The sequence below is a fragment of the Electrona antarctica genome, assembly GCF_951216825.1.
Source record: "Electrona antarctica genome assembly, chromosome: 15".
NCBI classification, from domain to species: Eukaryota; Metazoa; Chordata; class Actinopteri; order Myctophiformes; family Myctophidae; genus Electrona; species Electrona antarctica.
The window spans coordinates 40,431,656-40,445,337 of record NC_136796.1 but is presented as its reverse complement, the minus strand read 5'-3'; the positions used below and the strand labels follow the sequence as shown (position 1 = coordinate 40,445,337).

Sequence of the window (13,682 nt, the reverse complement as noted above, 5' to 3'; positions counted from 1 at the left end):
GAGAGACGGGTGGCAGCCGGAATGTAGACAGCACCTGGGAGCAGTATGGGTTGGTACCCCAGCCTGTGTCTTCCGTGAGGAAGAAGCCCAACAAACCCACGGTGAGGCCTTTAGGAGGGCCATTCGAGTCGCAAGCGAAGCCTGTAGCACCACCATGGGCCAGGTGGAGCCTGCAGAACCGGCTCGAGAATCCACCACTCCTGAATGCTTGGCATTTTTGCTATTAAAAAAATCCAAATCCTGCAAATTGTCACACAGTATCTCTATAGTCATGTGTTGAAGACGGATCTGTCCGATATTTCATATTCCATCCTAATTTTCTAACATTGGCTTTCAAAGTTTGCAGGATTGGCCCGTTTGGAACAAAAAGCCTCAAATCATGAACGCAGCATGCAAATTATGTGAAATCTTTCACAGACTTTCCTACTAGGCTGAGGAATATATTGCACCCTTTTCACATTGGCCTGTTATTTATTTCTGTTTTATAGTTCTATAGCCTACTTCTGACTCATCATAGGCCTACCACACACGCACGCACGGCACATGCACACTTGCATGCACGCGCACGCACGCACAGTCGCACGTAAACACACACACGCTTACGCACACACACACACACACACACACACACACACACACACACACACACACACACACACACACACACACACACACACACACACACACACACACACACACACACAGACACACACAGTGTTAATACAATAATACTAATAAATAATATTCAGTTCATAATAACAATGCTGCCTCCTCGAAATGTTATCAACGCAATTCAAATATTATCAAGTTCACGTACGTGTGAAAGCATGTGTGGATAAACTGACAATAATTAGACAGCTCTGTGCAGTTGCCCTGCCAACCAATTAAAGCTGTCGTGACCCCACGTCCCTCCAGAACATGGGATGAATGGATTATAGACACGACCCATGCTTGAGGGGGGCGCTCGCCCAAAAACACAGAACAGATCTACAAGCAAACAACGCGTCGCTCCGCGGCGCGTTGTTAGCTTGTAGATCTGTTATTTTTTTAGTCTCGCGCTTCACGCATGCGCATTAGCAGCAGCCAGTAAGGAAAAAGATCCCCGCCCAGCCAACATCTCTGTAGTAGTCTCTCTCCCCCCGATGGTGAGAGAGAGAAGAACCGATAAGTGTACAGATTGATGAGAGAGAGACGCACGCCTCCTCCTCTCCCCGGGCTCCAAAACACCGAGTCCTCTCTGGGCAATACGAATCATTTTGATTTCGTCTTGAGACACTAAAAAACAAACACTTTCGGGTCGGTTTCTTTCCGTTTTTTGAGGCCAAACTTTAGTCCCCGTGCCGTGCGACGATGAAGTTCTCGACGGTTGATGCAGGAGACTCCTCGGAGGAGTTGGTGGTCGGACCCCCGCTGAGAAACCCCTTCGTCTACGACTTGAAATTCACACCGGCGGAGAAATTGAAGGTAACAAAAAGAAGCACTATGTCAACAACGAGAGTTTGAATGATGAAATAAAATGAAAACGCACCAACAGAAGTGCGTGGAGATTTAAGAGAACATCTTGGTTCTTTTTCATTACGTAACTACAAACAGGACTACAGGAGAGGGGAGGGAAAGTAAAGAAGAAGCAGCTTCCCGTTAGTCACACGACTGCTTTTTTGCGGGCAGACACACACGCTTAAAGTTTTCCCACTGACATGTGCACATTGCACACCCACATGTTGACCGCTGTAATGTTGTCCACAGATAATCAAAATCATCCATCCATCTACATGACCTTTCTTTTTTATGTAGATTACTTACCTGCGCGGCTGCGCTATGTACTGTAACTAGGCTATGCATTATTGTCTTTTTATAGGGCCATGGAGCACATAGCCCCGCGCGAATCCTGGTTCTACTTGTCAAACTGGTCTGGTAATGTGAGAACTTGAGACCACTTCATTGGCCATTAGACCCTATTCACAGTATTTTGACATGACTCATGACATAAGAGTTACCTTACCACACCCACCAACACCACTGTCAACAGTTCGGGTGGCCGTCTGTTTCATTTAGAATGCTTCTATTCTGTGTGCCATCTAGCCCCAATATATTCCCTCAGTCCCTACGCTCATTCTGTAGCTCCGAGCTACAGAATGAGCGTAGGGACCGAGGGAACATATTGGGGCTATGTGCCAATTGTGCCATCCTGAAGGTGCTGTAGTAACCACACAGTAACACCACGTTAAATACACCCAGAATGTAGTAGTACCGGTAATACATCGTTAAAGCTGTGTTTATTTATTTAACCATCCATGTCTATGACATGTCAACACATGTCTGCTCTGAAAAGGGCTATAACGTCTCCCATTTAATTTGCATATCATTCATTTCTCATTTGCAAATTCTGCAGCCGTTTAATAACAGCAGAGAGGTTTGCTCCTTTTAGGAAGCGTGTACAGTACAGTACAGTACAGTACAGTACAGTACAGTACAGTACAGTACAGTACAGTTACAGTATGACTTTCATTCTCTCTTGTCTATACCCCTATGTTTGTTTTACCCTTCTGTTGCTCTTGCTTTCTGTTCCCAACTTTCTCACACACACACACACACACACACACACACACACACACACACACACACACACACACACACACAGTGTGTACAGTTCTGTGTCAACATAGAGCTATAATAATAAGCCGCTGATTAAACAGAACCCAATGGCATACACTCAGTCATGCATGTGTGTGTGTTTTAAGTGCATTTACAGAACACACTAGAACAGGCCTATGCCAGTCTGGACAAGGGAACGTTCTAGGGCTGGAATGGATCATGGAAGTGTGTGTGTGTGTGATACGTGCTGTGTGGCTGAGCGCGTCCTAAATGGACCACGGAGATCAATGGTGTCTTCCCCTCTCACTCGTCCGTTAGTATCTGATGATCTGATGGACAGCCCTCATCCATCAGTCGGCAGATCAATGTTCTCACGCTTGGTGATTAATTAGTAACTCAACAGCTGTCCTGGAGAGCAGCCAGGTACACACACGCCCACGCACGCACGTGCACACACACCATCACTCACTCGGGAAGGAAGTGCTTTACACTGGCCTGCACTGTCCTTACGGGTTTATCTGTATGGCCTAATCCTCACCGCCCCCCAGGGCAGCCTGTGTAGAGTCACACGCACAGCCCATAGACACAAAGCACCGGGGCTCAGGAAACCGGGCCTTCACGTTGGCACAAAATGTTCCCAACAATAGTTGAGCTCGCACTGACTTGACTGACTCTGTGCAGATTAGAATAGATCAGATGTGAGTCCTCCACTGACTTGAGTCCTGCAGCCTAAAGAAGGCAGACCCTTCTATGTTAGGGAGAGGATTTAGGATTCATCTTTTATCACAGCCAAGTCGATTTCGAGATTTCCTTGAGTGCCCCAACATCAGCTTTCAAGGAGTTGCAGTAGATTGTTTGTAAACAGTTGTTGTTGCGTCTGTGGCAGAACCGCAAGGTGTGTGTGTGTGTGTGTGTGTGTGTGTGTGTGTGTGTGTGTGTGTGTGTGTGTGTGTGTGTGTGTGTGTGTGTGTGTGTGTGTGTGTGTGTGTGTGTGTGTGTGTGTGTGTGTGTGTGTGTGTGTGTGTGTGTGTGTGTGTGTGTTCGCGCGTCTATAATGTGGCAGTGAGGTGTGTTTTTCCACTTCAGTCTTGACACACACACAGTGGTAAACATGGTTTACCTTCACACAAAAACAAACATGCAAGTCTTGTTAGCAGTCAGAGAACCAGATAGAACTATGTACAGTACATTGATGGTGTTTGTCAATGTGCATGTATTTGTTTGTGTGTTTTCCTGTGCTCGTGATATTGAGGAAGAGAAAGTGTTGTTCTTGGAATAAGCACAATTCCCCCCTGGCTATTAGTCTCTTGGAACATGGAACATTTTTATTTCGTACAAATTGCCAAACAAACATCATTCCAGAACGCCTTCTGACCTGCCCTGAGAGTTAACCAATCAGATGGATAGCAGAGCAGTATTCTGCTCATCTGAGTCACAAATAGAACATCTGGCACATCGCCGCTAGTTCTCTAGCACACTAATAAAGACGTCTGACTGACACTCTCTGACCGTGTGGAATCCTGCTGCAGCAAGATTACCAGGGCAACTATATCAGTTATCTTATTAGCAATTATTCTATCCATTACCCTTTCAATTAATCAAATAATTGAGAAACATTTATAACAATGAATAGATTCTTTATAATTGACTAAATTGATTAGTCTGATTAACCACTTACATTATTAAGCCCTGTTTTACACTTCATCGTACAATGGTGGTGTGCAAGAATAGCTGATCTTTCGCAATCAAAAAACATGTATTCGACTCATAAGAAAATAATCTAAATCCAATGTCATCTATTTTTGTTTTATAATTAATATTTTTTTATAATCAATGAAATTGATAACCCAGATTTCAGCAGTAAGATTACCACAGAAAATGTGGTATCTATCTGGTATCTATTCAAACGTGCCTGCAACGAAAGGTACACATTAGACCAACTACTGTAGAATGAAACGTTTTATTGTTCTCGGTATCGCTTGACAAGTTCTCTCGGTTACTGTAAATCAGCCGTTGCAGCAAACACTCATTTTTCAAATTCCAAGGGAAAGTTTGCTTGTGCACTTCACCTGCACATCTGTACTACTACATGGGAGCTGTTACTTCACCTGCACATCTGTACTACTACATGGGAGCTGTTACTTCACCTGCACATCTGTACTACTACATGGGAGCTACAAGGCAGCGGTGGCCGAACGGATTGCGGAGCGGTCTTGATACCGGAAGGTCGCCAGTTCGAATCAGCGGTCCGACACGTTAAAATTACCACCGCTGAAGTGCCCTTGAGCAAGGCATTGAACCACTACCATGAAATGTTCTATGAGCAGGGCCTGGCTGGAAACAAGTTCTTGAGCTTAGCCCAGATACCCTGGGTAAATATAGTAACTTTGCTTTGCTTTGCTAGCTGTTGTGGCTCAGGAGTTGGTAGGTAGAGAGGCTGTTTGGGAACCAGAAAGTTCCCGGTTGAATCCCCGGCTCCTCCTGGGTTTGTGTCAAAGTGTCCTTGAGCAAGAAAACCCCCACTGAACCTCTCCCTAACTGTTCCAGATGTCACCGTCGGTGTGAATGAACAGGTGAACGTAACACACTTTGTAAAGATCTTTAGATAAATGCGCTACATAAATGCAGGGCATTTACAATTAGTCCTGGTACCCACTGCTTTCCTTTTCCCATGTTCAACAGCTCAGTTTAGAAGCCAACGTCACAAACAGCAGGCGAGAGCGAGTGCCTCCTGGTTCCCAGGTGAATGTCAGAGCGCGTCGTCATTGCACTTCAATTGGAAACTCCAACCCGTGGAACAATTAGCCAGCACCCCTGGGGAGCCTTCACCACAGGAGCTGTTAACAGCGGCCTGTGGATAATCTGTGTGGCAAGGCAGGGGAGAAGGGGACAAAAGAGGCAAGAAGAAACAGCAGGAATAAAGGCAGGAAGAATTAGAGAAAGATGCAGGAAGACGTGAGAGATATTATGAAAGAATGTGAGGGGGAAAAGTGAAAGACAGGATGGGAGAAAGAAAGAGAGATTGATTTAGTATGGCTACGGACCGGCAATTGCCCAAACAGACTGTGAAAATCATGGAAGGATGCTTTTATTCCCTCATGTCATCCGGAAAAAGAGGGAGAGGAGCAGATTGGCACCGAAGCTAAAGTTGTATGGCTGGGGCTGAAGAACAGGGCTGGCACTTTGAATGGACATCATTTTTTTTTTTTTTACCACCAACCGAACAAAAGCCTTTCATGTATTCATGTATTAGTGTGGCTGTTTTTAGAGTGGCCTCCTGGGAACAGAAGGGTAGAGCCTGACTGATGCCACATTTTTGAATCTGATGGCGATCCTGATTTTGAAGAGTCCTAGTACAGCGATTTGAGTCGACAAAATAGCTGTATATTCATTTTTTTAAAATATTTTATCCCACAATTTTTGTAACCCATTTTTTCACCCAGTGTCAATTATCTAATGTAATCCTGGGCGCTACACTTCCTATGCCAACCTGGGGGGGCAGCGGACTGACCATGCTTCCTTCTATGCATGAGGAGTCCAAGCTGCTTCTTTTCACCTGACAGGGGAGAGTTTCCCCGGCCGGACGTAGCGCGTGGAAGGATCACGTTATTCCGACCAGTTCCTTTCCCCTCCATCAGGCGCCTCAGCTGGCCAGGGGAGGTAGTTTAGAGACCAGGATTACGGCATGTTTTTGTGAGGGTACCTACCCTTAGGGGACACGGGGAGAACATGGAAACTCCACACAGAAAGGCCCTTTCGCCAACCCTCGGGTATGGGCACTGATGACGCCCCCAGTGCCCACAGCGTCCCCAGCGGGAATCAAACCCAGGATACAGGATCAACAAGTGAAATTGGAAGTGATGACACAAAGAAACGAGCAGATTTATTTTCTTATAAAATTGAAGCAGATACATGGATACTCTCCCCTCATTGGCTGAAATGTGCAACCCACCTGAAAATGTGTTTCTTGTTTATTGAAGAGCTGGAGAGACTGGTACTGAAAAAAACGAAATAGCCTAATTTAAGCCTTTTTTTTTATCCGGAAACATGCATAATTGCTAACACTGACATTGTCAAATATTTGCTATTTTGCTATGCATTTAGTAATGTATATATATATATTTTTTTAACTGAATGATCTGTTGACCTATGATGACTATCTATGTAGTCATTTACTAATAAGTTGGAGGTCAAGAAATTGTTAAAATCTCAAGAGGGCCCCGTTTTATTGTCTGAGTCATTATTATTAGGAAATTATAGTAGTCAATGGTTTAGAAACTGGGATGTATACATTTCATTTCATATTTAATTTCAGTTATGGTTTTACATGATTATATTCATTTTACCGTGTAATTTTTTCTTTTTACATAATCCATAAAAGAAAAGAAAAAGAGCAGGAAGAGGATAAAATACACATGGGATGCATAGCAAGTGTTCCAAAAGCACTAATCTTCCAACATAACGGTGGTCACCACTCCCCAGGTTGATTCTAAGTCAGGGTGGTGGTCCCTCGTTCACAATCAGTTGGAAACCTCTGCCTTAGGCTATCATAGCCATGAACAAGCCAAAAGGACCTAGCTGCCAGAAGCACACACAGCTTTAAGCTTTTTATAATTTTTTTCTGTTTGGGGTCAAAGCTACACAATAGTACACCAGTACTTTTGCACTGTATCCAATATGTCCTGGGTGCTATATTATTGTCCGAACACAAATGTTTTTTATTTCTAATTTAACATAATATACATTTGTACAAGCAGAGTTAGACATGGTTAAACGTGGAGGATGTTTAGTGTGGGTGGGGGTGGGGGTGCAGTGAGAGAGCGGACTGCTCACATCCAGCGGATCTTTGACCTTGACCAAATTTTAGAAAGGTGTACATGACATGTGTAAACATTGGTATTGATAGTGTTATCGTACTATTCTGGGAAAGTAGCAAATATTGTGCACCCCGGCTTGGCTCTTGTTACGAGACTACGGTAATTGCCACCCCTCCTCTACTGATTTGGCACCTATGTTAGTTACTAGTACTACTACTAGGCACCATGCCAGCCTATAGGCGTACTCTCCATCTGGCATCCACCTCTGTCCTGCCCTCCATCTGTCTATTGCTCGGTGAGACACCAACCCCACTGTGTGTGTGTGCGCGCGTGCGTGCGTGCATGCGTGTGCATGCGCGGCGCGCCGGCGCCTAGAGCCACTCTTCTGCCAAGCGAGCTCCGTTTCGTGCGCACACATGCCCGTGCATGCCTCGCATACGCGCGTGTGTAAATGTTTACTTGTGTAGATGTATACCTATATGCCAGATGATCGCATTGTATGCTCTTTCTTTGTATCGACGTGTGGGGGTGTGTAGTTACGAGTGTGCAATCATATGAGGTGAGGTGTGTGTGTGTGTGTGTGTGTGTGTGTGTGTGTGTTTACTTGTGTGGATAGTTGTATATGTCAGATGAGGCTCTTTGTGTGGGCGTGTAGTCAAGAGTGCACTCTGCATCATATGAAATATCAACTGAAGCTATGAAAGAAATGCATTGCTTTATGAAGCGTGGGTTGTGCCTTAAAGCCTCACTCCTGAACTTTCATGAATAAAACATTATTCTAACCAATCTGTATGGTTACAGTATAAACCAACACATATGCGGTGGTCGGAAGTGGCCTCCCTGCTCTTCCACTGATGGCAATTAAGGCAAGGAAATTGTATTTGTGACTCATTTGTAACTAACGCTATTAGGTTGCATAAAACAAAACATAACGGATACAATTTCAGTGCAGAAGAGAGACAAGAAAAGTAACTCGATCAAAGGCAGCAAACTGCAAAATGTCTGTTTAAAAGAAATAAGAGTGGCAACAAACCTGCATTTTTCTGGGAGTCTGTTCCAGATATGTGGTGTATAAAAACTAAATGCCACTGTTAGACCAACAGTAGTATTTTTAAATCAATAATTTGACACACAGGGAGCCAATGTAAGGATTCAAGAACTGGAGTGATATGCTATGCTCCACTTTCTCGCTTTGCCTTTCTGTACTAGCAAGCTATCTTTCTCATTGGCTGCCGTAGTGGCCATACTACTAGCAAGCTATCTTTCTCATTGGCTGCCGTATTGGTCTGCCTCTGCCTCTAGACAACCAGACACTTTTTGCCTTTAGCCCACCTCTCAGCCATGGGATGCAACCTCTCAGCCATGGGATGCAACCTCTCAGCCATGGGATGCTAGCTGCTGCTGAACGGCATGAAGTCAAACCATTCCGACACTACGAAACTAAAGCTGCAGCGAGCTCTGCCGGTGATATGAACGGGTAACGACGCGGCCAACGGGTCCAACTACACTTAACATTGTCGTGCGAACCAAGGGATGTGCGCACCCCCCCCCCCCCCCCCCCCCACACACACACACATCCACTTTTACTTACGTCCACTTTTCCCCGGACATGTCCTCTTTTGGGGGTTTTATACATCGAGTGAAAAAATATAAGCCATAATGCCTCCAACACCATCAAAGAACACATTCATTAATGTCCTCTTTTGGGGGGTCCGGGGGGGTGGGGGTTAATCATTGAAAATCGACTCGATTTTCGACTCATGCCTTCCGCGACTCAAAAACGTATGAGTCGAAAAATCGTTTTTATTTTATTTTTTATTTTTTTGTAATGGCTTATTATAAAACGTTATAAACTTTACTGTTTCAAATGTTTTCCAAATGGGAGAGGTACGTGTTTGTCTGTGTGACACTGCTGTGCTGCGCCTGTCAGCGCCGCTCCTCACATGCATGCCCTGGCTGCAGTTAGAGCGCCATCGTCCAAGGGTGTGGGGTGAAGGGGAAGGGTATCTTAGCAACACTGAATGCTCTGTCCCATTGGTCGTGTGCTCGTATCATGAGCCAATGGCTGCAGCTCTGAGCCCCCAGACCCCAGGTTCGCATCTCATTGCTCACGCTCAAAGACAGGTCCGCTCTGTTCTGAGCTGTGAGCGCTCTTCTCTTCTCGTGAAGAAAGCAGGACAGCGTTGTCAAATAAATCCCGCCGTCATTCATACTGTATTTATTCCCCGACCCGACATTAAAATACGGAACAACGTGCGTCCCGTATCAGTTCATTACGGGACTTGTGACAGGCTGCTGCAGACACTTGAGAGTTGGGACTAGCTGATAGCATAGCAGCCGATAGCGCCGCTGCTCCTTCAGTGTCGTTGTTTACAAAATAAAGTTTATTTTGTATTATTGGGCTTTGATCATTGATGCAAATTCTAAACATATGGATGCAGCTGCAGAAGTTGTGTTGCTTAAAGGAATGCATAGTTGCGTTCTCCTCAACTGCTGCGCAGCAACAACAAAAATAAAAAAATAAAAAATAATGGAAAATAAATAGGAAAAAAAGTCGATCGACTCGTCGATTTGCGGCCTCGATTTGTCGTTTGGCATCCCTAATACATACATATACATAGGGACACACATAGCTCCATAATGGAGTGGAGGCACCGCTCAAAAATGGCAAAACACGTTTTGGGATAAGGGGTAAGGGAGCAATATATAGCTGCAGATGGCAGCCGCCATCTTTTTTGCAGTGACATTGTGGCAATTACCCTCTCGGCCAGGAAAGGGAGACGTTATTACATAAAACTCATATGTTGTAGCTTTTAATGGCTCCTGGCACGGCAGCGTTGGAAATGATTGAGACCATCTCAGGTCACAATAGGCCCATACATAAGTGGCTCCCTAGAGCCTGCTGATTATTTTAGACACAACAGGAATCTGCTGCCTTGGAGACCTTGACTTTTCTATCTACAGGAAGCACTGCACTCCAGTGCACCTTTCTACAGTACGTACAGTAAGCAGGGTGTGTCTCTCTCTCTCTCTCCCGTCCCACAAGTGCCATGTCTCTATGGGTTTAACCTGAGCCAGTGAATCTGACCTGACCTGACCATGTATGTCCCACCGGTACAAAACACAAACACAACCGCTCATTCTTTCACAGAAGCTTTCAGTAGACATGAGACCCTTCTAGTGGCTGCGCAGGGCAGAGGTTCCCAATGTTTCCCATGCCAAAGTTTCCCATGCCAATGAACCCCAAATAGCCATTAGCCTCTGGCTGTGGACACCCTAATGCGAAAGGGCTTAAAAACAAAACAAAATAGCTACAAGCCTACAGCTCACATTGCGATGCGTTGTGAGCTTGTAGATTGGTAATTTTTGCTATTTTCGCTTGGAAAACCTGTGGCGCAAGAGCCGTGACTCCTCGCCTCCTCCTCTCACTACGTCCCCTTCCTAACAACGATGTCAGTGGATCCTTCCAGATTGAGTTGTTAAGTCCTGTGGAGCATCCTGTGTTTGGGATGGGTGGTAGAGAGAGGCGTATATAGAGAGTGCCATAAATCACCCCCATTACTGTTTATTTATTAATTTGGCCCTGCAGCCTGCATCTGCGCTCTGAGAAAGAGAGAGGGACATAAAGAGAGGGTGGGAGTGAAGGAGGGAGAGAGATTGGGGGGGAATGGATTGATTCCCCTGAGTGGTGACAGAGGGCACATTATTGTAAAGTAGAGCGGGAGAGATGGAGGGACGAGAGATGTGATAGATGAGCACCCTGCTTAACGAATGCACTCTGGAACTGAGGGATGGGTGGGTGGAGGGAAGTAGAGCCCCACCAATACATGTGTTTTTATTATTATTTATTTATTTTTGAGGGGCATGACTAGCCCCTCCTATACCCAGCTTTCCGGGTTTGCGTAAACATAAACATTGAAGCTAAAAGTGAAGACGGAGAAGTGAGGACGCAAATTGTGATTGGCCAGAATGAGATGATATATGATGATAAGATCTTTGGCCAATGTAGCAGCTATTATTTCTCTCGAGGGATCAATAAAGATCTCTGATCTTATGTTATCTTATTTGACTGATCGGTATAGACGATTATGCAGCTGATGTGTCTCAATTTAACCATTTTTATTCCTATTTTGGGTATGTCATATAAAAGATGTCAACATAAAACAATGTGAGCTTGTAGCTATCGCTATTTTTGAACAATGTTGAATAGGGCTGTCTTGGATAAATAAAATGTATTTTATATATTGATGTTTAATATACAATACAGAAATGTTTATCTATTTATTTATTTTTGTTAAAACTAAACGTTGTCAAATAGATTCTTTCTTTCTTTCTTTCTTTCTTTCTTTCTACAAACGAAAATCGTGGCCAATCTGTGGTCTCAGACTCTGGCATCCTGTCAGGCTCTGACAGAGAGAGACAAAGCAATAGACTGCGGGGCCTGTCAGGGATGGGTGGAGGAGGTACTGTACGTACGGTACGGACAGATGTATGTATGGAGGACTGGGGGAGGAACGGAGCTATTCCTGTGGGAACGGAGATTACTGTAAGAGGCAGAGAGGGAGAGTGGAGAGCCAGAGTGTGGAGGTGGAGAGACTGGAGAGCAATAAAACGGGATGGAAAGAGATGAGTGTGGTGTGGAGATGACAGTGATGACGATGGAGTGAGGGACACGGAAGATGGATGGAGGTGAAGAGAGGCTTTTAGATGTCACACCCAGTCGGAAATCACCCTGACTTTGTGACCCGCTTAGTAGTGCTGCGTGCCGCAAACGCACGCACATGCACAGATACACACACACACACGCACGCGCACACGTGCACGCACGCACGCACGCACGCACACACACACACACCGTATCTTCGTCATTACACAGTAAGAGAAAAGGCATGACAGGTCAGTCAGCTGACATCTCCTCACGATATGGTACATATTGGGCTTTAACTCTTCTGTGACTGGTCTTTCACTACCGTTAATCGATTTAGTCAATTATTATAAAAAGTCATTTAGACTCTTTTTTTTTTAGGGTTGACATTTATAACAAATAAAAACTATTCTCAGTCGAATAGGTAATCGATAGAATCGCCACTAAGACGATAATCATCGCAGCCATGGTGTCTTCTAAACGTCCTTCGTCCCATAATGCAACAGCTCACCTCCATGTTATATCAAGGTCTTTTATTACATACACGGCCATTATGTGCCCCGGGTCAGGGAGGAGGATGGTAATTACAGGCTGTGTCATTATTGATATCCCTAGCTCTAGCCAGGGCATGGGGTTCTCAACCCATGGGTCGTGACCCCTCAGGGGGGTTTCCAAATTATTTTGGTGGGTCCCCAAATTATTTAAAAAAAATGTTTTTTTTCTCTTTTTATTTTTTTGCAACTGAATAGCTACTTACTTACGTAGTCCTCTTGCACTTCAGGGTGCGTAGAGCCAACCATAGCCACGTCTCTCCATCTGGGTCTGTTGTGGGCAAGGTGTTGAGCTTGTGCTCGACACCTGTGCGACTGTGGCTCAGGAGGTAGAGCAGGTCGTCCAATGATCCATGGGTCGGCGGCTCGAATCCCGGCTCCTCCTGTCTACATGTCGAAGTGTCCTTGGGCAAGACACTGAACCCCAAATTGCTCCCGATGTGCTGGTTGGTACCTTGCATTGCTTCCGCCGCAATCGGTGTGGGAATGGGTGAATGTAATGCACAATATATGTAAAGCGTCTTGGATAAAGGCGCTATATAATATATATATAAATGCACCATTTACCAACTGCCAATGTCACGTTACATGCTCTAAAGGTCCTGGGCTATTACATCCAGCCAGCGGGTGCGGGGGGCGCCTCTTGGTCGTCTCCAACCAGCTTGCTGGGGATTGAAGTCCAGGATTGTGCGTGTTGGATGTTCCTCGGGAGCATTTCTGGGGGTCCCCAGCCAAAAACGTTGAGAACCCCTGCTCTAGGGCACTATAGGGCTGATGATAGCCCTAGGGCTGATATGGCAGTAGCTGTAAATCATTAGCCTGGCTAATAAGCCAGACTCAAATCACACTGTCGTGTGGTATTTGAGTCTGGAGATGCTGTGTATGGATCTTGTTTCCCGGGGGGCGGGTTCAAACATTTTCTCTTTGACGCAATTGGTCAGAGCTACTGTCAGTCAAAGGTCTCAAGCATTGAACGTCACTGTACCAAAGCCCGCCCATATTGCATACCGTGTCCCAATTGGCCACACCAGTTCTCTGGTGTAGGAAGTGGGCGTACAATTGAGCCTCTCCAGA

At 45.2% G+C, this 13,682-nt stretch overlaps 1 protein-coding gene across 2 annotated transcripts in view; it reads left to right on the top strand.

Moving 5' to 3' along the window:
- The first annotated feature begins 1,167 nt into the window (after positions 1–1,167).
- lpcat1 (lysophosphatidylcholine acyltransferase 1) overlaps positions 1,168–13,682 on the top strand; it is a 42,768-nt gene continuing 30,253 nt past the window's right edge. The window contains exon 1 of one of the 2 annotated variants that reach the window (XM_079521821.1): positions 1,168–1,464. In XM_079521821.1, coding sequence (XP_079377947.1) covers positions 1,351–1,464 — 114 coding nt within the window. In that variant the 5' untranslated portion in view covers positions 1,168–1,350. The remainder of the gene's footprint in view (positions 1,465–13,682) is intronic. The other variant, XM_079521822.1, reaches the window with a different exon arrangement.